This window comes from Delphinapterus leucas, chromosome 19 (assembly GCF_059928025.1).
Source record: "Delphinapterus leucas isolate spDelLeu-1000000601 "Yukka" chromosome 19, BTC_Dleu_Yukka2, whole genome shotgun sequence".
Taxonomy (NCBI): Eukaryota; Metazoa; Chordata; class Mammalia; order Artiodactyla; family Monodontidae; genus Delphinapterus; species Delphinapterus leucas.
Window position 1 is genome coordinate 12,385,407 of NC_143147.1, and position 27,122 is coordinate 12,412,528.

Consider the following 27,122-nt stretch of genomic DNA (forward strand, 5'->3'; position numbering starts at 1 on the left):
ACTCATGGTACCATTGTTTTTATTAAGACAGGACCCTCACTCCATTCCCTAAACCAAACAAAAAATATATATATTTTTTTGTTTGGTTGGTTTTGGTTTGGTATGCTTTTGACTTGCAAGAGCCCCGTAAAGCCCTACAAGCCCTTTCATCCTCAGAGGATGTGCCGCAGGCAGGGGCCAAGCACAGAAGGCTTGGGGCCGGGGGCTTTCATCCCAGACACGACCTCATGGACCCTGCCTGGTCTAAGGATACCAGTGCCTTTATTTCTCTCATTAATTTGATTTGTTTGCCGTGAGTTGGGCAAAACTCCATAACCCAGCCATGGCTAAAATTGAGGTTTGTTACATTAAGGACCTATTTTAAGTGCTCTCCTTGGTTTAACTTATTAAACAACTCCACACAGCAGGTACTTTTAGTCTCAAGGGCAGATGAGGAAACTTAGAAAGACAAAGAAACTTGTCCAGGTCACATACATAGCATGTGACGGGGTCAGAAAACAAACTGAGACGCATATGTCAGAGCCCATGTTCTTCCAGGGCTTCTCAAATTTTACTTGCTATGGGAGCTCATGAAAATGCAGGTTCTCCTTCATCGGGTGAGATGGAGCCTGAGATTCTGCATTTCTCACAAACGGCTGATGTGGCTGGTCCTCGGACAGTATTTTGAGTAGCAAAACTACCCATATGCTATGATGCCTCCTGGGATTTCTGTCCTCAAGATCCCTCTACAAGACTCTTGCCACCATCCTCCTATGATCGGTGATCTGTGGATTTGACCAGTGGCAAAAATCACAGTAAATCACCACCTTGAACACCTGTACAAAGTTCTGTTTAGACTTCTGCTCAAAATGCAGTCTTCTGTGGCAAAGGATCAGCTATCCGGAAAAGGAGCTGTGTCCATTACAAGCTGTAGATGTTACAGACAGTTATGAAATTACTTTTAAATATAAGCATCACCACTGAGAATGCTTTCTGGGCCAGGGAACAATTCCCATCTCTAAAAGCCAAGTAAAGAGTTCCAATCTGAGAAATACATAGGAGGGATTTCTCAAAACACAGGAGTGAATCATTTAACTTTAAGCTTCTCTTCTCAGATTAACAGAGGAGAGGATGTATATAGGAACCAGAAGAAATGACAAATCTTCCCTCCCTGTGAAAGGCATTTAAGGGCAAATCTAGACCATCCACTTAATCAGTCTGGACTCAGTGGCTGGGAACTGGCTGGTTTGTGAATAAGACAGAGAAAATTGGAAGAGAGAGGGATGAAGGTAAGCTCCCAGGGGTACTTTGGGTACCAGAGTGACCTGAAGTTCCAGAATCACAGACAACGTTCTGGAGGAGCCTGACTTCAAAACATTAGTTAGAATGGCACCTTTCTGCAATTTCCACAGCCCAGTGATTCCCAAACTCTGCTCCATATTAAAATCACCTCCTGCTCAGGCCACGCCCCCACATCAATTAAACTATGATCTCTGGGGGTGGGGCCCATGTACCCTTAATTTTTAAAGCTCCCCAGGTGATTCCAATGTGCAGCCGAGTTTGAGAACTACTGGCAAAACCTTTCAGTGTCTTCCTTCATAAAATAAAGGAATCCATCTGGACGAGTAGTTCTTTATTCTGTCTTGCATGTTAGAATCACTTTCAAGTGATTTTTTAAAATACTGCTGCCAGCAGCATCCCTAGAAATTCTGGTTAATTTGTGAGGCCCAGGCACCAGCATCATCAGCATTTTTAAGAGCTTCCCCAGGTGATTCTACTATGCAGCGAGGGAGACAACTACTGGTCTCAGGGTTTTTGCCCACTTCTTCTATTGCTTACATTTTAAACATCTATGATATTCAGGATAAAAATGCATGTTAGACTTTTTGAAAAGGTGGATCTCTCATCCTTACTTTTAAGTCAGGGATTTTTAACTTCAGAAGGGTCTATGAATCCCCTTAAATCCTATGCAAAATGTTGGATGGATATATATATTCATATGTATATATTTGGGGGAGGTGAACGTCCTTAACTTTTATCAGAGTCTCAAATGACTTAACTCTTATTACCTTAAAGGCAAGTATGTGATTTCTGATTTAATAAATTTAAGAAAATTAAAGAATGAATGGAAAACCAATTTGGTTTCAACAGCACATCTGCTAGTTTGAATTTGGGACACATCTATTGCCACCTAGTGGCTGCATATCTTTATTGCAGGTTTAGTTCAGACCATATAGCCCATCCTTTGAAAAGCTATAGAGTGACAGATGTGAAGATTTCAAATCCAAGTATCAAAGCAGAAGCTGTGTCTGAGACTGGAGTCAGTAGTAGACTGGTAATGCTCACAGTAAGAGATGAGCTCCCCACCTGTACTTATAAGGAGATCATCCACCCAGGTACTTTGGATTCATGTCCCAAACTGGATTAGGACACTAGGGTTTCTAGACCTGACCGTTGTTACCTACATGCCTCAGTTTGACTGCCGACTTGCTTTCTTACCAACTGTATGTGCTTGGGAAAATTACTGAGCCTTTCTGTTCCACATATAAAAAGAAGATAATACAAGCACTTCTAAGATTGCTGTGAAAAATAAGTAAGACAACACACGTAAAATGTTCAGCATAACCCTTGGCACAGCACAAGATCCCAATAAATCTGAGGTTATATTATCATTATTTCCTTGCTTTGTTTATTGTTCCACATGGGTTAGAATAAAGACCAAGTAAAGAGCAAAAGGTATATTACTATCACATGGCAACTCATCATATACCCAGAGAATCCACAGAGCACAGAAAAGAGTAACCCTACAACACAGACATAATCCTTACTTTCAGGAAGTGCCCTTTGAACATAATCCTTACTCTCAGGAAGTCCCTTTGAGATTCCGACAGTTCATCCGTCTCTACGTCTGAGTGCAGCCGCTTCTTGTCAGATATCTACCTTCCCACCATGTGAGCAAGAGGGTGACCATACTCCACCACCAAGGCTACTGCAAGCTCCTTTCAGGGAAGAGGATTACGCAGACATTCACTAAATCACAGACGCCCTAAACCAACAGCTCTGCTCCAGCCTGGACACTAACCAGCGGCAGTCTCCCACGCCACTCTCTCCGCAGGGGAACAGTCCCCAGACTCTTCCACAAGCCACCTGCCCAGGGCTCCAGGACCGGCTCCTGCCCAGCTGAAGCAGAAACACCACCAAAACTTCTCACCAGCCTCAGCAAAGATGCAGGGTGATCAGCTCTCACTTACCTGGAGTCTGCTTGGCCGTGCGCACGGGAGTGTAGTGGTTTTTCGAGGATGATCTGACCGGTGTGTTCTCTTTGGGAGAGCTATCGATAGCCGAGATAGTTTCTCTTTCACAGTGTGCTATGGGGATTGGTCCCTGTTGTCTTAAGATGTCGGCCAGAGCCCTGAAAGAGGAGGAGACCACACAGTGAGATCCACCGAGCTGGTGAGTGCAACCACAAAGGAAGCTGGGCTACTATCACCGGCCCTTTGATGGACAGAGACCCAGTATTCAGTTACAGTCACAGCATCATCTGGTGCTGGTCTCAGTGGGGATACAGGGGAGAGGCTTCCATGCCTGGGGGTACAGGCACTAAAAGGCTGTGATTAAGGTTTCCTTCTTTCATTCATTTCACACCAATCAACTCTGAGCCCTTTCAAAACGCTGACTCCCCAGATAAGCCCGTATGCCACACAGATACGATAGCAACTGGCCCGTGGAATGCCAGTTCAGTGGAGGGCAGCCACCACTGGCCTCAAGTTCAGTGGCAGGTGACTAATATCAGGGGGACCAACTTCCCCGTGGAAAGACACACACTGAGGAGCACGTACTCTACACGGGTGACCCAAGTAAGTACAAAACAGAGCTCCCCTTGTCAAAGAAAGGTGTGATTTAGCTGCAAAGACAGGACATACAGATAAAATGATAAATATCAGAACACACGGATGGCGCAGACAGTGAATGCAGCCGAAGCTTAGAGGAAGAAGCAACCACAGACACAGGGAGGGAAGAGAGATGCTGCTGTAGCTGGAGAGGTCCATGCCCTCTGCAAAGGACCCATGTACCCTGAGAGCAGCTTCTATTCACCCGACGCCTCTCTTCAACAGCCAAACATATGTTTACTGAGGACTCAGCACGCATTAGTCACAGCAGAGACAGAGGTAAAGAGAACACAATTCCTGCCCTCTAGGGGCTCAGCATTTAGGGGAAATCGCTCCCCGACCTGGTTTGGAACGGGACTCCCTCTGTGGGTGGGACAGGTGATACCACTGTCAGTGGGAAACAGACATGCAGGTATGTTCTGAGGAGCCACAAGGGCCCACCATCGGACATTGTCATTTCAGGGCCAGGCGCCCCATTCTGAGTGCACGAGCCAGGAGGAACTCTTCCATCTACCTGGGTCCCTGAGGGGTGGGCGAAGCACCACGCTCCAGGCCTCCCCTGGCCAGCCCGGCCCACCTGAGACCTGGCTACACCCAGCCCACTCTGAGGCTTCAGTCCCCTGGAATTCCAGCTCCCCACACCCTGCCTCCGGCGAAAAGTAACAACCAACCGCGGCAGTTTAAAACGTGTCTGGGAGTGGAGAGTTTCCTTTCATTATGCCGCCCCTGACATGCTGAACCTTCCTGGGAGAGGACCATCAAACTGGTAATCTTATCATTTAGTGGCATTTATATAGCACTTTCAGATTTTCCAAATGCTTTCCTCGCACTGGCTTTCTTTTTTCTCAGGCTCTAAGGGAAAAAGCAGACACACATCACCACCCCATTCACTTCTGTGGACCAAGAAGTGAGGGAGGGGAAGACAGAACCTCACTAGTTTGGTAAAGGAAGTCCAGGCAGACCTGGGGCCTGGAATAAGAAAAAACATTGCCCTACCAAATCAAGAGATTTGGGTTCTAATCCCAGCTCTGCCCGTGATGAGTCGTAAATCTTTGGGCAGATTTGTTAACCTCTGAAGTCGAAATTTTAATCTTTTTATCCCCCATCAGCAAAACAAAGGGTTTAAACTAACATGACCTCTAAGATCCCTTTTAATTCCAAAATGTGATCAATATTTTATATACTTTTTAACCACACATCCACGCACGTTACCTTGATTCCTTCACCCTTCTGTTTATCAAAGGCACTTTCCTACCATCTTTCTATGGTAAGGAAACAGTGACTTAAAAGTTATAACAGAGGGCTTCCCTGGTGGCACAGTGGTTAAGAATCCGCCTGCTGACGCAGGGTACACGGGTTCGAGCCCTGGTTCGGGAAGATCTCACATGCCACGGAACAACGAAGCCCATGCGCCACAACTACTGAGCCTGCGCTCTAGAGCACGCAAGCCACAACTACTGAAGCCCACGCGCCTAGAGCCCATGCTCCGCAACAAGAGAATCCACCGCAGTGAGAAGCCCGCGCACCACAACAAAGACCCAACGCGGCCAAAAATAAAGTTATAACAGAAATACAGACCAATGGAATCAAATTGAAGAGTCCAGAAATAAACCCATACGTCTACGTTCAACTGATTTTTAACAAGGGTGTCATGATCATGGGGAAAGAAGTTCCTTCAACAAATGGATATCCACATGCAAAAGAATAAGTTGGATTCTCAAAATGGATCATAGACCTAAATATTTAGAGCTAAAACTATAAACTCTTAGAAAAAAATTGAGAAGTAAATCTTTGTGACCTCGGATTTGGCAATGGTTTCTTAGATATGACGCCAAAAGCACAAGGAAAGAAAGAAAAAAACAGGTAAACTAGGCTTCATCAAAACTAAAAACGTTTCTGCATCAGAGCAGCATGAAGAAAATGAAAGACACCCACAGAATGGGAGAAAATATTTGCAAATCATATTTCTGCTAAGAGATTTGCATCCAGAATATATAAAGAACTCTTAAAATTCAACAATAAAAACCAAACAACCCAATTTTAAAACGGACAAGATATAATCAGACATTTCTCCAGAAAAGGTACACATGAAAAGTAGCTCAACATCACTAGTCATCAGGAAAATACAAATCGAAAACACAATGAGATAACCCTTTACACCCACCAGGATACCTATAATCAAAAAGAAAATACCAAAAAAAAAAAGAAAATACCAAATGTTGGCAAGGACGTGGAGAAATTGGAGCCTTTATAAACCACTGGTGGGAATGTGAAACGGCGCAGACCCTTTGGTAAACAGTCTGGCAGTTCCAAAATATTAAACAGAGTTACTATATGGCCTAGCAATTAAAACACTCCTAGGTATATGCCCAACAGAAATGAAAACATATGCCTACACAAAACTTGTATATGAAAGTTCATAGCAGCATTATCTTTTTTTTTTACAGAGGCCCATTCAAGTTGGTTTGTGCATATTTTATTTTATTTGTTATAGTACATCAATGAAATGTTTTATTTCTATTTTTTATTTTATTTTATTTTTTGCACACACTGCATGGCTTGCAGGATCCTAGGTCGCCGACCACGGGTTGAACCCGGAGCCCGAGCAGTGAAAGCGCTGAGTCCTAACCACTGGACTGCCAGGGAATTCTCCATGGAAGTAACCCAAATGTCCATCAACTGAAGAATGGATAAACAAAATGTAGCATATTCACACAATGTATTATTATTTAGCCTTAAAAGAGCAATGATGTTCTGATATGTGCTACAACATGAACGGACCTTGAAAACATGCTAAGTGAAAGAATCCAGTCATGAAAGACCACGTTATGATTGTGTGTGTATAAAATATGCAGATTAGGCAGATCCACAGCAACAGAAAGTAGATTGGTGGTTACCAGGGGCTGGGGGAGGGGCAAATGAAGAAGGATTGCTAACAGGTACAGGTTTTCTCTCGGGGATGATGAAAATGTTCTAAAATCAGCTAGCGGTGATAGTTGGACAACTCTGTGAATGTATAAAAATCACTGATTTGGACAATTTAAAATTTAAGGATGAATTTTATGGTAGGTGAATCATAGCCGGATAAAGCTGCTATTACAAAAAGAAAGCTTATATTCTTTTTCTTGCCTCTCACATTCTTACAAAGACCTCTCAGGTATCTACGAAAGAAAACGGAGTCATGTGGTTAAGACCACACTTTTGGAAGGTCAGTACTAAATCTACATCAACGACAATGATTTTGCCCCTCAGGGGACAGTTGGCAATGGCTGGAGACATTTTTGGTTGTCACACAACTGGGGAGGGAAGTGCTATTGGCAAACTGGTGGGTAGAGGCCAGGGGTGCTGCTAAACATCCTACAATGCACAGGACAGCCCCCTAGAGCAAAGAATTATCCCACCCAAAATGCCGACAGTGGCGAGGCTGAGAAACTCAGATCTGCATCTACATAGCACTACGTGAAGTGGGTCTTTGATTAATGCTCAGTGCAATCTAGTTCCAGAGATGTGTACCAAGGTCGGACACTACGCTGGGCTCTGGGACAACTAGGGCTGGAGACCCTGAGATGAACATTTGAAGTCAGGGGAATCTTGGGTGTCTGGGCCATCAGTGTATCCCCGGGTCTTGGCACATTGCTCAGCCATTATTCAAAGAGAGAAAGGATGGCCAACAAACATGTGAAAAGATGCTCAACATCACGAATTATTAGAGAAATGCAATTCAAAACTACAATGAGGTATGACCTCACACTGGTCAGAATGGCCAGGATCAAAAAATCCACAAACAATAAATGCTGGAGAGGGTGTGGAGAAAAGGGAACCCTCTTGCACTGTTGGTGGGAACGTAAATTGGTGCAGCCACTATGGAGAACAGTATGGAGGTTCCTTAAAAAACTAAAAATAGAACTACCATATGATCCAGCAATTACCCAGAGAAAAATATAATTCAGAAAGACACATGCACCCCAATGTTCATTGCAGGACTATTTACAATAGCCAGGACATGGAAGCAACCTAAATGTCCATCAACAGAGAAATGGATAAAGAAGATGTGGTACATATATACAATGGAATATTACTCAGCCATAGAAAGGAACGAAAATGGGTCATTTGTAGCGATGCGGATGGACCTAGAGACTGCCATACACAGTGAAGTAAGTCAGAAAGAGAAAAGCAAATATCATATATTAACACATATATGTGGAATCTAGAAAAATGGTATAGATGATCTTATTTGCAGGGCAGAAATAGAGACACAGACGTGGAAATCAAACGTATGGATACCAAGGGGGAAGTGGTGGTGGGAGGAATTGGGAGACCGGGATTGACACATATACACTACTGATGCTATGAGTAAAATGAGATAACTAATGAGAACCTCTGTATAGCACAGGGAACTCTTATACTCTGTGGTGACCTAAATGGGAAGGAGAAGAGGGGATATATGTATACGTATAGCTGATTCACTTTGCTGTACAGAAGAAACTAACACAACATTGTAAATCAACTATACTTCAATAAAAATTAATTTAAAAGAAAGAAAAAAACAAAGAGAAAGGAGTGAAGATTTCCATCCTTGCAGGGCTTTCGTCCCTTTTGTCCATATGGACAGTGTAAATGGCAAACTCACAGCAGATTCGCTCCAGGCTTATTGGCCAAGGAGGACCCAGCAGAGAAGAGATTTTCAAACTGAGATCAGCACTCCCAGGAGGGGGGTGGGGCCTGGGAGAAGGGGACTCTCAGGGCCCATCTCCTGAGAAGCCCTGCAGGATGCAGGCCCTGAGAGATGAGATGTAAGAGGGAAGACACCTCTTTGGAGACCATCAGGCTCCCCAGAGCATCTCTGCTTGCCTCTGGCTTGCTGCTGGTGAATGACTTTTAACTGGGTTACAGCCAAGCTGTCTCCTAAAGGTAATGACTTGCGTGGTACCCTCTCCAAGTGCCCTGTTGGCAGGGCTGAGCTGGGCTGCACAGCCAAACGGGATGGATGTGCTGAAGACTCAGGCTAGCTGGGGGCAGGGACCCTGCCCTGTGTGGTCCCAATGAGGAGGACAGTGGCCAGGGATGTGATCCTGACCGCCTGAGCACCGTGCTCCTAGAGCCCCCTTTTCCCAGTGCCCTCCGGCAGCCAGAAAGGTGGGCCTCGTTCCCAGATGGTGCTGGGTCCCCCTCTTTCAGCTCACACACCCTTCCCTCAGCTCTTCAGCTCAGTGACCTCCCCTCCTCACCCCCATTCCTCTCCACCTTCCATCCCCTTCTCTCCAGGGTGCTGGATAGGTATTATTCTAATTCTGAAATGTGCGATCCCAATCTCACCTAATTAATTTGGAGGCGCCGGAGGAAATGGGTTAAGGCCTGAGCTACTTTCTCACCGTAGGAAAGAAAATTGGTCATTGAGGAAATGGGAAGCAGATTTTGTGAGAGAGTGGCTGCAGCTCTCAGGGTCAAAGAAAGGGACAGAGGCCCCTCTGGGGTCAGACGTGGGGGGAGAGAGAGGGACAGACAGTGACAAACCGAGAGAAAGGGAGCGACAGAGGGACAGAGGTGGAGACAGAAGGAGAGGGAAAGGAAACAAAGGGAGGGAAGAGATGGACAGAAAGGGAGCCAAACAGATGGGAAGGGAGTCAGAGACTCAGAGCCAGAGAGAGGCTGAGGGAGAGGTGCAGAGGCGACAGAGTAGAGAGAGATAACAGACAATGCGAAAGAGTCGGGGTGGGGCGGGAGACAGAATCAGAGGGTCACAGGTAGACAGGCAGACAGAGCCAGAGAGAAAATGGGACACAGAGAAACTCAGAGAAAGAATGAGATTCAGAAGGTGAGAGATAGGGAGATGGGATCAGAGAGAGACCTCCCCAGGGAAAGAGCATCTGGGGGTGAGAGACAGAGACGGGCCAGTGAGGAGTGAGGCTGGTTCCCAGCCAAGGGCAGCCCCGCGCCCCGCGCCCACTACAGAGGTCTAATTTAAGACCCTGAAGAATCTGGTTCTTTGTCCTGCTCATCCCAATCCCCCAATCTCCCCCTCCCCCAGGGCCACTTCGCTGCAATATCTGGATATAGGAAACAAAGGAATGCTTTTTGCCTGAATTATCTACCTAATTGCCTTGGTTCGCTGCACATGGATTCCTTGGCTTTCGTGGGTGTGTGGCGAGCAGGGGAGAGTTAATTAATTGGGCAGCAAATCTGAACAGGGGAAACAGTCATTCTGATCACTCAAGCCAGGAAATTTCTGCGTTCTTCAGGACTCGTTGCTTGTATATTAACCATCTACAAAACTGAGATCCCATCTTCCATATGGATAGCACTGAACAGGTTCTAAGGGCTTTACCTGCCTTGTCCGGCGTGGCGGCCGTGCTAAACCTGGGACCTTTACAGCTACGGTTACCCCAATTTTAAACACGAAACTGAGGCTCAGACTAATTCTAGGATGAGAACGTGATGGAACCGAAATTTCAACCCAGGGCTTCTGGCTGGAGCCCTGATGTCCCTCTGCTCAGTGGGACTGACTTTTATATACATCTCACTTTCCTAGGGACTGTCAGCTTGAATGAGTCCTCCCAGTCTCTCCAGCTGGGTCTGCTAATTTAGCAAATGCCAGTTAATATTAGGGCGTGGAGAAACAGTTAGTCAATGAGTGGTTCAGGTCAAGACCAATTATTTATTCGCTTATGTTGTCGGTGGTCCCAAGGAATGAAAGTGTGTTTGAATTTCCCCAAGTGTTGATTATTGCAATTCCTGTAGGGACCAAGCCTGGTCAACATTTTGATGTGTTGCCCCCTGTATTCAAGACATGAAATCTTTCTTAAAATGGCAAATGATTCCCTTAACATGAGAAAAATAAACAGAACCTTGGTTATAACTTTGCTTCATAGTCTTGCCAGCTTGGGAAATTAAGGGCAATAATTTATTGAGCCATTACTATGTGCCAGACAGAGTGCTCAACTCTTTTATGCATTACCTTATACAATCCTCAGAATGATCCTACACAGTAGGTGCTATCAGTAGCCATATTTTGCTGATGAGAAAACTAAGACTTTGAGAGGTTAGATATCTTGTCTGAGGTCACAGAGCTGGTAAGCGGTAAATCCAGATTTCAAACATAAGTAGCCTCTGTTACACTACAGAGGCTGACTTTATACCACTGAATTTTCCGTTCACCCATTTGTCCACCCATCCATCAATCCATCCATCTATCCAACACCCCATCCATCCATCCATTAATCCATCCATCTATCCAACACCCCATCCATCCATCCATCCATCCATCCATCCATCCATCCATCCATCCATCCATCTTTCCTTCCAATCCTCCATCCACTTAATCACATTTATTTTTTCACCTACTGTGTTCCTGCAGTGGTCTCTGAACAGGAGATATAGTGTGTGTTCAACCTTTAGTAGAAAAATCTACCCAGACAGAACTCAGTGGTCACCCAACTGCCCATTTCTAGTCACCTTAGTGAGTCATGACCATTAACAGCTATGAAAGTTTTTACATTGTCTTAGCAGGCAACCTTCTATCAAATGAAATTCTGAATCGAACACCAATATACTTCATTAGCCTCCTGCTCTGCATGAGGCCAGAATAAGAGCCAGAGCCCTACTCTACCAAGTTCTTACCCTCCATTCAGCAGCCCCTGGGCTTCAGGGAGCTTCCAAGTTTGAAAACAAATGTGGCCAAAGAGTGCCAGATAAAAACTTGGAATTGTTTTGTCCCAATCTTCATTCATGAAGCCGGGGGTAAAACTTAGGTTCCCCCCAAATTAAGTGGGGAAGCTAGGAACCCTAGTTTATTGATACATCTTTTTGAGCTCAATTAACATGCTGTCCATGAAGACACCATGAATATCTCTGCTCACTGAAGTGGAACAAATGGAAACCAGCCTTCTGCCTCTGCCATGTCTCTGGATCTGAGAGCCACATAAATGCCACGGAAGGGAGGAAATCAGTTCAGCTGGTGTTCAGTAAGTTTTTCCGTGCCAAGAGCAAGGCAACCTGCATAGTTAAGACCCCCTAGTCAGGACCTTTCTCTTTTCGGGAGCAGCAGGAACAAATTTATGCTGTTGGATGGGTATGAGAAAAGGCCGAACAGATGAACTATTCCATGAATAAACTATTCTGCTTAATGGACTAATGAGAACACTCTTGTTTTTGAAGAATTTTCTAATAGCATTCCTGCCTAATTAAGTAGCATATACTGAATATAATTACTTTAAAAAAAAAAAAAAAAGCAAAGTTCTTCCATGAGAGGGCCACCAATCTAATCTTTAGTTCTCTTCACAGAGAAAACTCAATAAAATATAGACAATCTAGGAAATGGAATCCTATAAAAACTGGAGAATGAACCACGCAAGATTCTGATAGCTACTTCTGTGGTGCTTCACCCAGAAGTAGAGTGTAGACATTCTACTCCGGTTAAATAAAATATTCTGGTTATGTGAGTCCAGGATGACTGAGCTTTTATTCGACTCTGCCACTCTGGGAACAGATAGAGTCCTCTACCCTCAGCCTCATCCTTATCTACTGGGCAGTCGGGGTGCTTTTATTCTCTGAAACACGCACTCCGGACAATTGAAGTGAATATATTTTTAATAAACACGGACCGAGGAGAATGGCTTAATTTAGTTCTCCTTTTTTCTGGTTCTCTCAAAGTCCACTTGAAAAACACAGCTGCCGGCTTTGTGTGTGCACAAGACCGCTCTCCACACACACAGAAGCTCCGAATGGATGGGGAGAATCTCCTTTGTTGTGATAACAATGTTTGTGCATCTGCACCCAGCCGTTCTGCAGGTCTGAGTTGTCCCCGGCACAATCGGAATTCATCATGGCCAATAAACACAGCCGAACTTAGCAAGGGAAAGCTCGGCCTGCCTGCTTTGTTTTCCAGGCCAGCAAGACAAGTCACTGCATCCCAATGAACGCCTGACCTGGAGCTGTCCCTCGATGACGAGCCGCAGCTAGGTACAGGGTCGACGTGCATCCCCCGGGACCCCAATTCATCCCTAACGGCATCTCCTCCACACACGCCATCCCTTGCCTCATGAATCATGTGAAAATTTACCCAGGCCTGGGAAATGCGGTAGCATCTACACCAAGCCTAGACTTCTTCAGAGATATGTGGACTGTTTGAGCCTGAATCAAAGATCTGGACGTGTCACGGTCAGCTACCGTTTGGACCTGGGAAAACAAAACTGCTACCAAGACTTGTTAGCAGGGTCGCTTGGGCAGCCAGGTGATAGATGAGTTAATAAATGCACCTACTGCTGCTCTTACTGTTGCTACCCTTGGTGTCATTTTCCTGACTTGCTATAAACACAGACGTAAATCTACAGGAGACGCAAAATGAAGGCGGTATTGCCCACTGGCTAAACACAGGGATTCTGGAGCCAGAGTACCTGAGTCAGAATTCCGGCCACTCAGGATATTGGTGATCTTTAGGCAGCTACTTACGTGCCCTGTGTTTCTGTGACCTTGTTGAAAAAAATAAGGCCAAAATAATAAGGCCAAAATTAACGTCTACCTCTTAGGGTTATTATGAGGATTAAATGAGTCCATATTTGTAGAGCACTTAGAACAGAGCCTGGCACCTCGTAAGCACTAAACATTGGATTAATACATCAATCCAAATACAGCCTCCCCGTGTCTAGAGGCTCAGCCAACAGAATCACAACGAAAGTCCATGCGTACAGGTGCAAAAGGGGAGTCTTGGTGGGCTGACTCAACAATGCCAGATGGCAAAACTCCTGGTGTGGCGAGGGAGCCACATGGCACGGCTGTGGCTACGGGTCATCCTGGAAGGGACCACCTACATCCCATACTTTCCACTCAGGCCTAAGGTCAGAAATGCATCTGGTCACACACCAGCTTTTGCTAAACCCTGAACCTGGACTCTGCAAGCCAAGTGCAAAGAGAGTGTCTATTTGGTTTTTTCCTGCGAGGCCATCACAAATCGTGTTTCCGCGACCAGGCAAGGAAACTTCGAGATAAAAACCAAAGGGATTCACATCATGGGCAAAACGAATCAGGACCCTGTTGGGGTATTAAAAGGGCAAATGGGTCAAATGGGCCGGGGCAGCATTTTCTGCAAAAGACTCAGTTACTTTTTTTCTTCCTTCTTCCTATCTCCCTTTTTCCTTCTTTTCTTTCTTCAATTTTTTTTCTTCCTTCTATAAAAAAAATTATAAACATCATTGTCATTTCCAAGTTCAAGTACCTTACCATCAATGCCACTATTGAAAGGGTGGGGTACACAAGGGTGGGGTTGCCCAGGTGGACAGACCTCATGCCAGGGAAGTCAATGTTGCCTTTCCATGAGAATTAACTGGAATTGCATCCTAACAATAGAATGGACCACCTCCAGGGGGAGGGGGAGCCCCAGCTCTAGATGCAGCTGGCGCGCTCAGCGGGAGAGGCATGAAAGCACCTCATCAGCCCCTTTCACCCAAGAGAGTCTATGAGTTTAAGATGCTGGAGACAAGCATTCCCGTGAGGCCACATGAAGACAGCATTCTTATGTGAACGGAATGTTGGAGGAAAATGCATTTTCTTCTACACCACAGGGCTGTTGCATCTGAAAGGACAGACTCTGCGTTCCTGAATTTCCCAGGTGTGCAGGAGATCAGAATGGGCCGGAGATGAACACACCTCCACAACTCGATAGCCCTCAACCCACAGCAGGGCCAACAGGCCAGAGGGGGCCGAGGGGCTCACCCAAGGTCATGGGCACAAGAAGTGACAGAAGTTGCCATTAGCCTGCCTTCTATCTCAGGAAGTGTTCTAAGGCAGGGAAAGATGGATGACGACCTCCAAGAGTGAGGGAAAGACAGCTTTGCTAGGGGTCCCTCAAGAGCCTCAAAAGCAGGCAAAGCAAGGGAGGTCCGTGTCCTCGTCCATAAGGGTGCATCTAGGCACATCCTATCTTGTCCTACCGTGGTGTTGGGACAGCGATGCAGGAACAGGCAATAGGGAAAGAATGGAGGGAGGAAAGACAGAGATCTCTGTCCTCTTATCCCCCAGAGACAGGGCCGGCCGTGCTAAGTCTGCTTTCAGGACCCTAACCTCTTGTGCCCATCTGGTCACCCTGTGGCAAGATGGAATGAGGGGCGCCCTGGGCGGTGGCATCATCCATCACAGAATTCTCAAAGCCAAAAGCAAGGGAGTTTCTGGATTCTAGAAATTCGGGGAAATACAAAAAAATAAACAAGAAACAAGAAGAGGGGAAATAAGCGGGAGCCCCCAGAGGGAATTCGAGAGGGAATTTGAAGCAGCCTTACAGTCAAGTATCACCAATTCAGCAGAAACGGGGGCAGGCTAATCCCAGTCGATAAAACAGACAAGGAAATTATAAAATGCTTTAAAGGAAATGCATTTTTACTGCTTCCTGGGCCACCGCAGGATTACAAGCTAGGCTAAAAAAAAAACATTGATCTTTGGAGAGCTACTTTATTGAACAGATAAGAATGATTTGTAATTAGCATGCCGATTGTCTGCAGAACAGCCTGCTTGAAAACAGTCTGTCTTTCTGCCTGGCGGATGCGCCCTGCACCATCTCTGCAGTCTTGTCTGAGCTATTAATCTGTTCATCACAGCTTTTTATCAGAGAGAGAAAAGAAAAGCAACTTTGCCGAGGTCCAATTTGGATAAATTTTGAATTAGCAGAGTCTGAACTGATGCAGTTTAATGAAGTTACAGCAGGACAAGTTCAAGAAGGAGAAAGGGAGGGAGCCGGGATAGGAAAAAAGTCAACAGAAGAGGAATCACAAGAAGGACAGATGGAGGAAGCAGCAGCGGTGGACAAATACACCGAAAGGAACAAAAAGAAACATTTTAATGATGTGACTGAAGAGAGAGACAGAGAAGCCACAGATCCTCCGCTAAAAGCCAGGTTCTCTTCACAAATGCTCAGAGAGGGTAAGAAGCTGGCTGCTGGGGACCTGAGAACAGAAAAGCTGCGTGATTTCTCATAGTACGAAGAGCCTTCGGAGCCACCGGGATAGCATTCCTGGCAAAGCTGAGGCAAATTTCTCAGGATGCAGTAAAAAGTCAGAGGGGGTCCAAGAGGGAGGCTGGAAACCAGATTCTTCCGAAAGGTCTGGAGCAGCCTCAGCACTTGGGCTGGGCCTCCTGCCTGGTCATTTCAGGAGGTGGGTTAACACGAGCCCACCCTCAGCTGCCCAGACATCGGGGTGACTGAGGCCAGAATCCCTACTAATAGGATCCGAGGCCGATCCGAGGGCTGGAGGAGAAAAGCTCTCCTGGCAACAACTTCTTTGCTTATTAGGGGGTCAGCCCCCTCCGTGCCCCTGGATGACGGCAGGCGTCTGTATCCCAGGACCTCAGAAGCGGGGGGATGGATGGATTCAGGACATACTCCTCCACCTCCTTGCTCCAGCACGCGTTCTCAGGGTTCAAATCCCTCCTTGCTGGAGCAGCAGGATGGAAGGAAGAGGGACGAGTTGCCTGTCTGGGTGTGAAGCATCCTTCCCAGAAGAGGATATTTGGCTAAGGGAACTGCGACTCTGTCCAGAGGACAGATGTCCTAAGTAATGAGACTTTAATGCCGGAGCTAATGGGAACAGTACACGAGACCACAGGCCAAAAAAGCGAGGAAGAACGAGAGTGTTCGTGAAGCCTGCAGAAAGCAGCGACTCCTCTCCCAAACACTAGGGAACAGGGCCAAGCTCGTAGCCACCCAGAGCCCGGCTGGAACCCAGGCTCCACAGGTCCCGAGAAGGGGACAGCGGCTCTGGACAAGTAGGACCAAGGGTTCTCCTGCCCCTCCGACCAGGGTGGGGCTGAAAACAATGCTCAGGACCTCCACGTTCCCACACCCACCTCGATCCGACGGTCAGAGGCCCCTGCACTGGAGCTGCAGACCCCAGGGTGTGAGCCCCGCCAGGGACCACCACCGTGGCCGTGACCACACGTGACCACCGCCACCAGCTGCAACAGCTGGAGCTGGAGAGCAAAACCCAGGTCTCCTTCCCTTTCACAGGCTTTTCAAGACAGAGGGCTTCAGGGCCCGAGAAGCAGAGAAACGCGGGGAAAGATTGAGGAATGAGGAGGCAGGGCGCGGAGAATTAAGACCAGACGGCAAAGAGCAGAAGTGGGGCAGAGAAGCAGGAGTGAGCTGGCCGGAATCCTGGGTCTTGCGCGCCCTGTGCTTGAGGTTATAAATGGGGCAGGGAGGGGAGCTGTGATAAATGGGGCTGTTGTGAGCCATCCGTCTCTCCATAATTAAAACTGGGAATGGCCCGAGGTCCATCTCCTCGCCCCCAAATCACTTCTTTTCTCTAGTGTCCCGTTACTCTCAGGAGCCAGGACTCCCGCAGAATTGCCCTGGGGTCCCTGCAATACTGTAAAGGTTTGCCGGGGGACGGGGAGTTGTTTTAAGGGTTTTTTTTTTTCAATTAAAACCCAGGTGGTTCGGTTCGTTTGTTTTTATTCTTTATGTCTTCTTTGTATTGTCTTCACAGCCCTCCACCAACATAATCCGTTCTTGAAGAGGAGCCCTTTCACTGCCCTGGGCGCCTCCGTGCCCTGCGCGCAATGCAAGTGAGGCCACCAGCCCGGCGCTGAGGTACCCTGGTCTGTAGGCCACTCACCCCCCAGTCCCTTTCAGCGATAACTCGTCCCAGGGCACGAGCGTGTGGGTCTCTGCTTTCTCAAGTAGTCTGAGTATCACTGACGCGTTTACATTCAGGAAGGTGAGAGCCAACTGCCTTGTCGGCCCCCAAAGAAGATAGAGACCAACCATGGACTAGCTGTGTGACCCTGGGCAAGTTACTAAGCCTCTTTGAGTTGATTTTGTCATCTGTTAAATGGCCACCAGACCCAGGGTGGTGGAAGGATGCAGTGGGATAACGCAGGATGCCGGGTACAGAGGGAGCCCCGGAGAAGGGGGGCTCTTCTGAGGGTTTCCTGTTCCCCGCCCTGCTTCACCTATGTGACCTTGAGTCCTCATCTGACTGAGATCTCAGGTCCTCAACACCAGCTTCCTGGAGTGATGGGTGACGGCGCCCTGTAAGCTCCTGGGAGACAGAGTTCCCCCCTTCCTGACGCCTGAGCAGAGGAGGCGGGTGCCCAGCCGCAAAGCAGGACTCCTCCCAGAGTGCTCGAGAGTGACTCTTAGGGGGCGGGCAGGGTCACAGGCTCTGCCCCAGCCCCTCGCCACCCACTGACTCTTACTGGGAAGAAGGAATCCCGCCCCAGCTACAGCAGCACAGCCGCTGCTTCCCCAGCACCAAAGTGGAATAAGAATTGGCCACAACTGCTGCACCTGGTGGCCCCTTGTCACCAGCCCTTAAACTCGGCCTGCCCCACCCTCGCTCCATTTCTGTGATCAACCTCGTGGAATGAACACACTTTTGGGGGGTCTGGGGAGGCGCAGGAAACACACATTAGGACTCTAGTGGCAACGCTCACTGGAAACCCCATCTTCCTGTGCTTGTAAACGCTTCTGCCTCGTCGATGGCTCTGTGGTCCAAGTGGTGACCTCGTCCGGATGCCAAACTGCAGAGGGGCTGGCATTCGGGTGGAGAGGAGGGAGGGCAGGGCACAGCCGGCACCTGGCTCTGACCCCAAGCCTGGCTGCACGCATCCCAAAGAAATCGGGTCCCTTTACCCTCAGAATCAAGTTAAGAATCCAAGTTGCATTTCTCATGCAGAAGTGTGGGACCATTTTTTAACCCTTTCTGGACAGTAATTTGAGCCATTTTCTGCATATTGAACCCCATTCTCTTCCCCTCTCTCCCAGCTCCTCCGCTGTCTGCCCAGGCACATTGAGAGAGCATGAAGCTGATTTTCTTAAGGTCGGTAATTATCCCTCAGTGAGGGGAGGGGCTCCCTCCTAGTGGTCCTCACAAGCACGGGGCTCTGATGCCGGGCTGCCGTTCAATACCGGGACGCCTCCTCCGGGCACCTGCCTTTGGAGGCAGCTGACACGGCCCCTGGGCCAGCAGGTCTCCGTACTGGAGGCACCCTTCTATTCTGATCAATAACCAGCCAAGCACCTATTTCATCCATCCGCCTCAGCCCCATGACACCACTGCTTACAAGAATCACATCTACCCTAGGAGGATAAAAATACGCTACCGTCATGAAAAGTCAAAACAGCATGCATGGGCTCTGAGAGCACTTGCAAGAGAGGAACCGTGGCAATATTTCCCCGAGAAGAATCAGCGTGTGGCCTCCCAAAGTGACTGCTCAGAAGGATGACACATTAGGCTAGGTATGTCCTGGTTCTTTCCAAGGAGGACTTGGGCACAATGCAGGCAAAAGCCCCGAACTGCATGTCACAGACGTTAATTTCTCATAATGATGGGACCCAAATGTCCCGCTTCATTAGCCATCCTCCCCAAAGCTTCTCTGAAGCCCTCACCTTGCATTCACCCTGGCCCTGAGGTCTCTCAGCCCAGAGCTGAGAAAGGGCAGGACAAAGCACCAGTTAATGTACGTCTGTGGGTCACAGAGCTGTCTTATACGTAGGGAGCCATCCTGGAGGACAAAGCTGAAATCACTCCCTCTCAGGACCACGGGATGCCTGGGGGGAGCTCTGGTCTCGGGTCGGTCAGACCAGGTCGCACCTGGTCGGTTTCAGCATCCCCACCCATCTCTGGGACAGAGAGAAAGCATTCACAGCCCGTCTTTTTCATTACAGGTGTCTGCCCATAGTTTTATCCAGTGACCCATTGCTCTGGTTCACAACTCTTTGGCTTCTGCTATACTTTCCTTCTTCAAATGGGCTGCATTACTCAAAGGTTATGAAAGGATAATAATAATAAACTTAGATCAGGGTATTGCCCTTTACAAAGGAATTCGGAGAAAGTGTCAAGGACCAGGGAAGATGAACGGAAATCATTGTAGTGGATGGAAAAATTGAATGAGAAGGGGCTGAAAAAATGTAGGGAAGCGAGAGAAGGCAGAAGGCTGGCACTCACATCTCTAAATATCTGAAAGTTATTTGTACGCAAAGTAAAACAGAATAGACTTCCACTGGGCAAGAAGACGAGGCTGTGGCCCAGGATACCCGCACCCCGGCTTCTATAGTTCAAGATCATTCGCCCCCTCCCTGAGGACCCTTGGCATTGTCACCTGGCCTCCCTCGGCTTCGGCTGCTTGGCTTACAAAATTAGAGAGTTAAGTTCAATGACCTGCCCACAATAAAAATTCTATGGTTCTGTAATGGATGACTAAATAATAGAAAGCACTACGATGCTTTTCCAGAACATTCTGGTTTTACTTCTAGAGATTAAAAAAAAAAAAAAGACGAGGTTAGCAATCTGTCCTGAATGGGTGTAAAATAAGCCTGCTCAAGGCCAAGGGTCTGAGACCCTCTGAAGGGTTGCTGGTAAACCCCCCGGCCAACCCCTCTTCCCCGTCTGCAACATTCAAGAACGAAGATGCTGGAAGTGGGGGGTTCATAAGTGTGACTCAGGGAAAAATAACAGGTAGGAGTTTCCTAAGGTAGAGAAAAGAGGGGAAAAAAATCACAGCGGACAGTATTTTTAAAATCAACTTAACCTAGGCCCTCATACAGTCCGTCAGAGCTCCCTCCCCTGCCACCAATCTGAGATGGTCTATACACAAGGGAGTTCAAACCACAGTAGTGTGGCTCCACGGGATATATACTGTCAAGGGAGGTACCGAGAATTGTAAGACAAAATGCACTTAAATTCACCCTAATGTCAAACATAGACTGTGCAGGACTTTGGTGGTGGTGGGGGGGGGGCGGGTGGCAGAGAAGGCCAGTGGTGACACCCAGCAGCCAGGGGTTGGGTGTAACTTCTAACACGCAGTGGGGACTCTGGCTGACTACGGCGACGAGCCAGAGAGTGAAGATCTCAGGGCCATCCTGGCAGGCCCCGGAAAATCCGGCAGGGGAGCTGGGAGGATGAAGCTTCTTTCTGCGTAGTTCCCTTCTCTTCTGGATCCCAGGGCACGTCTGTCTGGGATCACCTCTTTCGGTCAGCTCACTTTTTCAGCTCCTCATCACGACTTCCTGCACAACTGATCTGAAATCGACTGCACGCTCGCTTGATCTCTCATTAAAACAGGTTGGAAACAGTGCGCTGGACTTTTTCTCCTCCTGTGTTGTGGCAGCCGAGAGAACCGTGGGTCAAGTCTTAGTAACTCAGCAGCAGATTCCTCCGAACGAATGTGCTCTGGCTGTGGGACAGGGTTGTGGGCAGGGAAAAGGGACCGACGTGCATGCCTTCTGGGGCTGGGGTGAGGTGGGAGAGGCCAGGAAGACAGCAAGCAACGTTCCAGGGAGGGCTGTCCAAGGGCAGGGCTTTTTGCATGGCTGACCTGCTCAATGGAGAATGAACTCTGCTTTGCCTCGTGGGTCAAAGGTAACATACACTCGACAGGCTTACGTTTTATAATCTGAACTGTTCCTTGCCCACAGCGGGTGGGCAGGGCTCATCTGTTGAATGAATACATATGCACGTAGCTGCAGGGGTCAGGAGGAAGTCAAGCACAGATCTGGGCAATGCCACCCACCTCTCTCACCTGATTACCTTCCTCCCTTTACTATTTTTGTTTCTTTCTGTCTTCCTGGTATCCTTCCCTGAACCCCTTCCTCCATAAGCCTTCTTAAATTCTTCCACAATTTCACTGCGTTCCCTTTGTGCATTTTTTTTTTTTTTTACTCAAAGAAAATGGAAAACATGCAAGGCTAAGACCTTCAGTCCAAGGCAAGGCGCTTTCTTTTTCTTTCCCAACAACTGCTATCTTTGAAGTTAAAAAAAAAAAACAAAAAAAAACAAGTTGACTCTCAGTTTAGATCAATTCATTACAGTGAGCCCAACGTGCTTCAAAAACTGGAGTGTTTGGCGTGATTTGACAATTCATTGCCCAGGAACCTAGGAAGAGAGCTCACTAAATCAGCCAGCAGAGGGGTCCCGCTACTGCAATTATGTGGTCTGTGAGGACAAAACAGAGCTCTTGGGGTTTGTAATTAATTTCTGGAGGAAGAGAAGGTAGGACACAGTGTTCCCTTGATGCTTCTAGAAACAAGCAGAGGAACCCGAAGATGAAGGTCCCTTTTGATGGCTACCAGGGTCGCCTCCTAATATGCTTCCTTTTCCCTTACAACATCGGTCATCCAGGTTTTTCATTCCTCAGCCCTGAGTACTTCTCCACACCAATCCCCACCTTAAATTCCTCCATCCTTCATCCCTCTGCAGGCAGTGTGAGGACCCCGGGCACCTCTGGCCCCACCACCTGCACCTACGGCATCCTAGTAGCTTCCTGACTTATCTGTTAATTAGCCATCTTTTTAAAAAGCCACACAGTTCCTCGCTCAGAATGATTCTCATCTCCAAGACTCTAACCAATGAACACAGGGCGAGGAGGAAGGAACGGGTTGGAATGTGGGACGGCTGGTTTGGAGCCCAATGTCAACAGGGAGGCCGCCTCTGAGGCCGTGTCCTGGGCAGGCCCCTGCCCTTGGAGGCCATGGCAGCCCCTCACTGAAGAGGCAGCCCCAAGGAAGCATCGCAGAAGCCACTCCTGAAACACTGAGATGGGCGGACGACTGCGGGCCGGCAGCTTGAGCCTCAGCCCGGGCAGGTGGAAAGAAGGGCTAGGTGAGGCCGAGATCCTGGTGGGAAATGGGGTTCTGGGTGGGAAAGGTGGGCACCCGATGTCCAGGGCTCTCCAGATCCAGAACTCGGCTGCGCCTTTGGTCCCTGCAGCCACCTCTTTCCCCTCCCTGAAGTCCAGCTGAGAGTCTGTGCTCACGTGCTTTGGTGTGAGAGGCGATGATTGCCCCCACAGACACGGCGGGGGGGGGGCGGGGGGGGACTTCTCACACAGATGGCAAGGTCTAATCACTTCTGGAAAAGACTAAATCTTCCTCCCTGTGGGGGCTGGAGAGGGAAGAAGAAAGCCCGCCCTAAGGGGGACAGAGGAGGCAGATGGCTCGTCCTAAGGCAGCATCTTCCTTTTCACCCTTCTAACACTCCCACAAACATCCCTCCCGCTCAGCCCGTTTGCCCAACCACCATCTTCGCAGAGGCTCACATGCTGCAATCAGTAAAATAAACTTTGCCTTTCCAGAAAGGAAATGCCTTTGCTGAACTAGTTCAAGGAGTACGGAACCAAGTGCACATCCCACCTCTTCTGTGGACCTCTGAAGAGTATACATTCCTTCTCCTTCACTTTCCCCAGGGAGGACCCATTATGGTGTGAATATTTGTCTCCTTCTCCATCGTTCTCTCCTTTTCCCGACCCCAGGTCCCCAACAAGGCAATCTGGACCCCAAACTCCCTGAAACAGCAAGCAACGACCTCTGAGGCGTGAGCAAAGTGGGAGCGTGTGGTACCACTCATGCACGCCTGGGAGTCGGGGGGCTGCTCCTGCAAATGTGCACACTCACCCCGACACGCCTGGGAAAGGAGAGGTTGGGGTGGGATGCCACTGTGCCTGAGTTATCCAGAATGGAAAGATGTTTCCCCGACCTGCCCAAGGTCATTCAGGGAGTGTCCCAGATGGATCGCTCGTGCTCTGTCCTGTCTCCCACGCCACTCCCAAACACGAAGACAGGCTCTGTCCCCTACCTAACAAGCATCAACATGATGGCTTCCTAAGCACTGAACAGGCGAGACGGCAGCTGCTGGAAGAGGTGCTGTGAGCTGAATAAAATCAGGAGGTGAATTTGCGGGAGAAGCAGCCCACATTTACATAATGGTCTGAGGGCTGAGATGCATCGCCCTTCCCTTGGCTGCCTCTCTTTCCCAACCTCGGCGAGAAACTGCCCCCCACGGCATCACCATTGAGCCGCACACCTGAACACACACTAGTCACCCTAGTTTGGAGTGGGTTGGGGAGTCAGCACGGTGGGGGGACAGTGACATCTCCAAGGTCAAAGCCCGTAGAACGCAGGCCAACGCCAGCATCGAAAGGCCATCAAGCATCCTCCCAGGTGGTGATGAATAAATTCAGTAGGAGGTGGAGGGCAGGGCAGGGGGCAGGTCTCCCCAAGGGTGCAGAGGAGAATGGCTCGGGGAAGAGAGAAACCCAGAGAAAGCTTTGTGGGAATCCACTGGCAGGAGGTCCCGGCCAGAATGGAAAGTGTGATGAGAGGCCAGAAGCATAGAAGAAGGGGAAGGTGAACAACCAAGGGGACCAGAGGCAGAGGCAGAGGCAGAAGAACCAGGCACATCTGCTTCAGAAAGGGGAGCCAAGAGAGGGAATTCTTTGCCAGACAAAACCCAAAGGAGGGAGCGTCTTGTCCTGATTTTGCTGTCTCCATCCCACCGACCCTCTGCTTTTAAGAGCCAGCACTGACCACAGACCATGTGCCACGATTCTTCCATCATTTTCCAGGACCAACCAGCCACAGACTTACTTACTTCAGGGTTAACGAGTGAGGCTGAGAAACCCACCTCCTCTCAGAAGCACCCGATCCCAACACCCGAGTTTGTCAACATGAAAAGTACCCACACTTTGTGGATTTGACTCAAAATCCGCCAGCGAGTATCATCTTTTCTCAACACCCACAGTATCCAGGGGGGAAAGAAATCACGCCCAGAAATTTCTATCTGCCTTTCTCTCTCTTCAACAAGGTACAGGTGACTAATGTCCGCAGCAGCGGGGAAAGGTTTTCAGGTCGAAAGGATAACAGGCAGAGTGCGGAGATGAGCTACAGCTGTAGGGCTTGGGTGCGGGCCTGCCGGGCAAACTCAGAGAAACTGGTCTGGGCGGTGTGGGGTGGTCCCGATTACTAGGGCAGTGCCCACACCATGTGCCAGGGGTGGAGGCATGTCCCGGGGCAGGGTTTGTTCCTTGAAAGACTGTTGAACCACGTCCAGCCGTTCATCAGCACGAGGGGACTGGAAGCAGAGCTGAGTTTGCACCCACTGGGCACATCATTAACAGAGTTGTAAAGAGAAGCTGGTTTCCCGTTCCCAAGGGGCGCTCAGGGAGCTGGAGGGTGGGGTGGGAGGGAGGCAGTCAGGGTGGAACCCTGCACAACCATATTTCAAGCTCTTGGCATAAGTTTCGGTGGGAGGCAGCTCCCACTGCCTCCCTATGGAAACAGTGAAAGATGCCCACCGGGTTGAACACAGCAGGAAGTGTTAACTCAGAGAGTTCTGCCCACAGGGTTTAAAAGAACAAGTCCTCCAGTCTCAGCGGGAAAGCGAAGCATCCCACTCGGCAGGATGCAATGAATAGACACCATATGCCCTTGGTCAAGATGGAATGGTTAGATCTGCATTCCTTCTCACCCCAGGAGGCTTCTTTTCCATATCACCCGCATCTCCAACACACAGGAACACCCAGTTCACACTCTTTTCAGTAAGGTTCCAACATCGTTCAATCTCCTACATCCAAGATGATGCTCTGGTTTGACTCAGAAAACCGAATGCAGTAAGAGCCTGCACCGAGGCGCCCACCTGCCTTGAAAACTACACCCTGGACCCCTACCCAGGCTTACGGAATGTGTACAATTCTTAGACTCAAACTCACGGACTCCACCACTCCCTACTTTGCCCTGTAAATCCCCCTACCAACCAAAGCATGTGTTCCCGGTTCTGAGGAAATGGAGAAGAGGGAACAGAGGCTCCGATTTATTGCCTGTCAAAGAGGCAAGGGGTGCTCAGTTGACTTAAAAGAGTCGAGAGAGAGACAGAGACACAGAGACCCGAGGAGAGGGGGGGATGCCAAGAGGACAGGGAAGCCTGGAAAGAGGGGTGAGGCCGCCGGGAGTCTGGGGGCAGGCCCCGGGCGGCCGCGCTCACCTGTGGATGTTCATCTCCCGAGGAGGGCGGTGGGCCTTGTCGTACGAGACCTTGGCGAAGACGCCGGCCACGATGACGAAGGCGATCACCCCGCAGGTGATGTAGACGGTGAAGTTGGTCTTGTCCTTCTCCGGGTCGTACTTGTTCTCGGGCCCCGGCGACACCACCTTGGTGCTGGGCGTCTGCACCCACACCGGACTCTGGTAGTTGGTGCACTGGCGCTGGTCCAGCTTCTCGTGGCGCTTCTTGCAGCAGAAGCGGTAGTAGCAGGTGCCGCAGCAGTACAGGTAGCCGCTCTCGCTGTTGTTGCACTCGAACTCCTTGTCGTACTGGCCGCTCACGTCGTAGTAGCCCCAGCACGTCTCGTAGGTGACGGGCGCGCTGGCCGCCGCCGCCGCCACCGCCGCCGCGGGCTGCCCCCGCCGGCTCCCCGCCTCCGGGCCACCGGGCGCCCGGACGGTGCCGTTCAGCTCGCGGCCGCCCCGGGCCAGGGCGCCCCCGGGCCGCCGGCCCCCGACGGCCGCGGCGCCGGCGCTCAGGGTCCGGTTGGCGGCGCGGCCGCGGGCGCCCCGGGCGCCGGGCAGCAGGTCCAGGGGCTGGAGCGAGAGCAGCGGCAGCAGCAGCAGCAGGAGGCGCCGCAGCGCCATGGCGGGGCCGGGCGGGAGGGCGCGGGGAGGCTTCCGCGGCAGGCCGCTCCCCGTGCCGGCCGGGCTCCGAGGGGGCCGCGCGGGCCGGGCTGGCGGCGCGTGGCGGTCAGCGGCGCCGGGGCGATGGCGCCATCGGGGCGCGTGGGGCGGCGGCGGCGGCGGCGCGCGGTGCGCACGGACCAGCCCGGCGCGGGCGGCCGGGACTCAGGCTGCGCGCCGGCTCCGCGCTCCCCCCGCGGGCTCGGCGCGCCTCCCGGGCAGCCCCATCCCCCGCCGGCGGCGGCGGCGGCGGCCCCGCGTGCGGCTCGGCTCAGGCGGGACCCGAAGCGCGGCTCCCGGCGGCGGCTGCGGCGTGGTCCCGTCCGGGCGGGTCCTGCGGGACAAGACGGGGAGCTGGTCACGGGGTGGGGCGACTGGGAGGCGGGCGGCGGGAGGGGAGGGAGCGCGCAGCCCTCGAGGAGCGAGGCTGGGGCCGGGAGGGGCGCGGAGCCCGCTCCCGAGACGGGGCCCCGCGGCCCCGAGGCCCCGGGCGCACGGGCCGCCCGCTCCCCGGCCGCCAGCCCCGCGGCGCGGCCGCGCGGGCGCCGCCAGCTCCCCGGGACGGAGCGGGCGGCGCCTGGGGTCGGGCGGCGAGCTGGGGAGCGCGCGGCGCCCGACCTCACTCACTCACCATGCCCGGCTGCGACTGCAGAGGCGGCGGCGCGGCGACCGGAGCGAGCGGCCAAGCCGGGAGCCGCCTGCACGAGTGCCGGAGAGTGTGCGAGAGGAGCGAGGGAGACACCCGCACACGCGGGAGCGCCGCGCGGGGAGGGGCCGGCCGGGGCCGGCGGGGGCGGCGGGGGAGGGGAGGCGAGCGGAGGGGG

General features: G+C 50.3%; 1 protein-coding gene across 3 annotated transcripts in view; it reads right to left on the minus strand.

Annotated features, from left to right (window-relative positions):
* SHISA6 (shisa family member 6) overlaps positions 1-26,259 on the minus strand; it is a 242,096-nt gene extending 215,837 nt beyond the window's left edge. For all 3 annotated transcript variants that reach the window (XM_089900334.1, XM_089900333.1, XM_022595569.3), the window contains exons 1-2: positions 25,613-26,259; positions 3,231-3,391 (exon numbers count right to left, since the gene is read on the minus strand). In XM_089900334.1, coding sequence (XP_089756460.1) covers positions 3,231-3,391; positions 25,613-26,259 — 808 coding nt within the window. The remainder of the gene's footprint in view (positions 1-3,230; positions 3,392-25,612) is intronic.
* Positions 26,260-27,122: the final 863 nt, after the last annotated feature.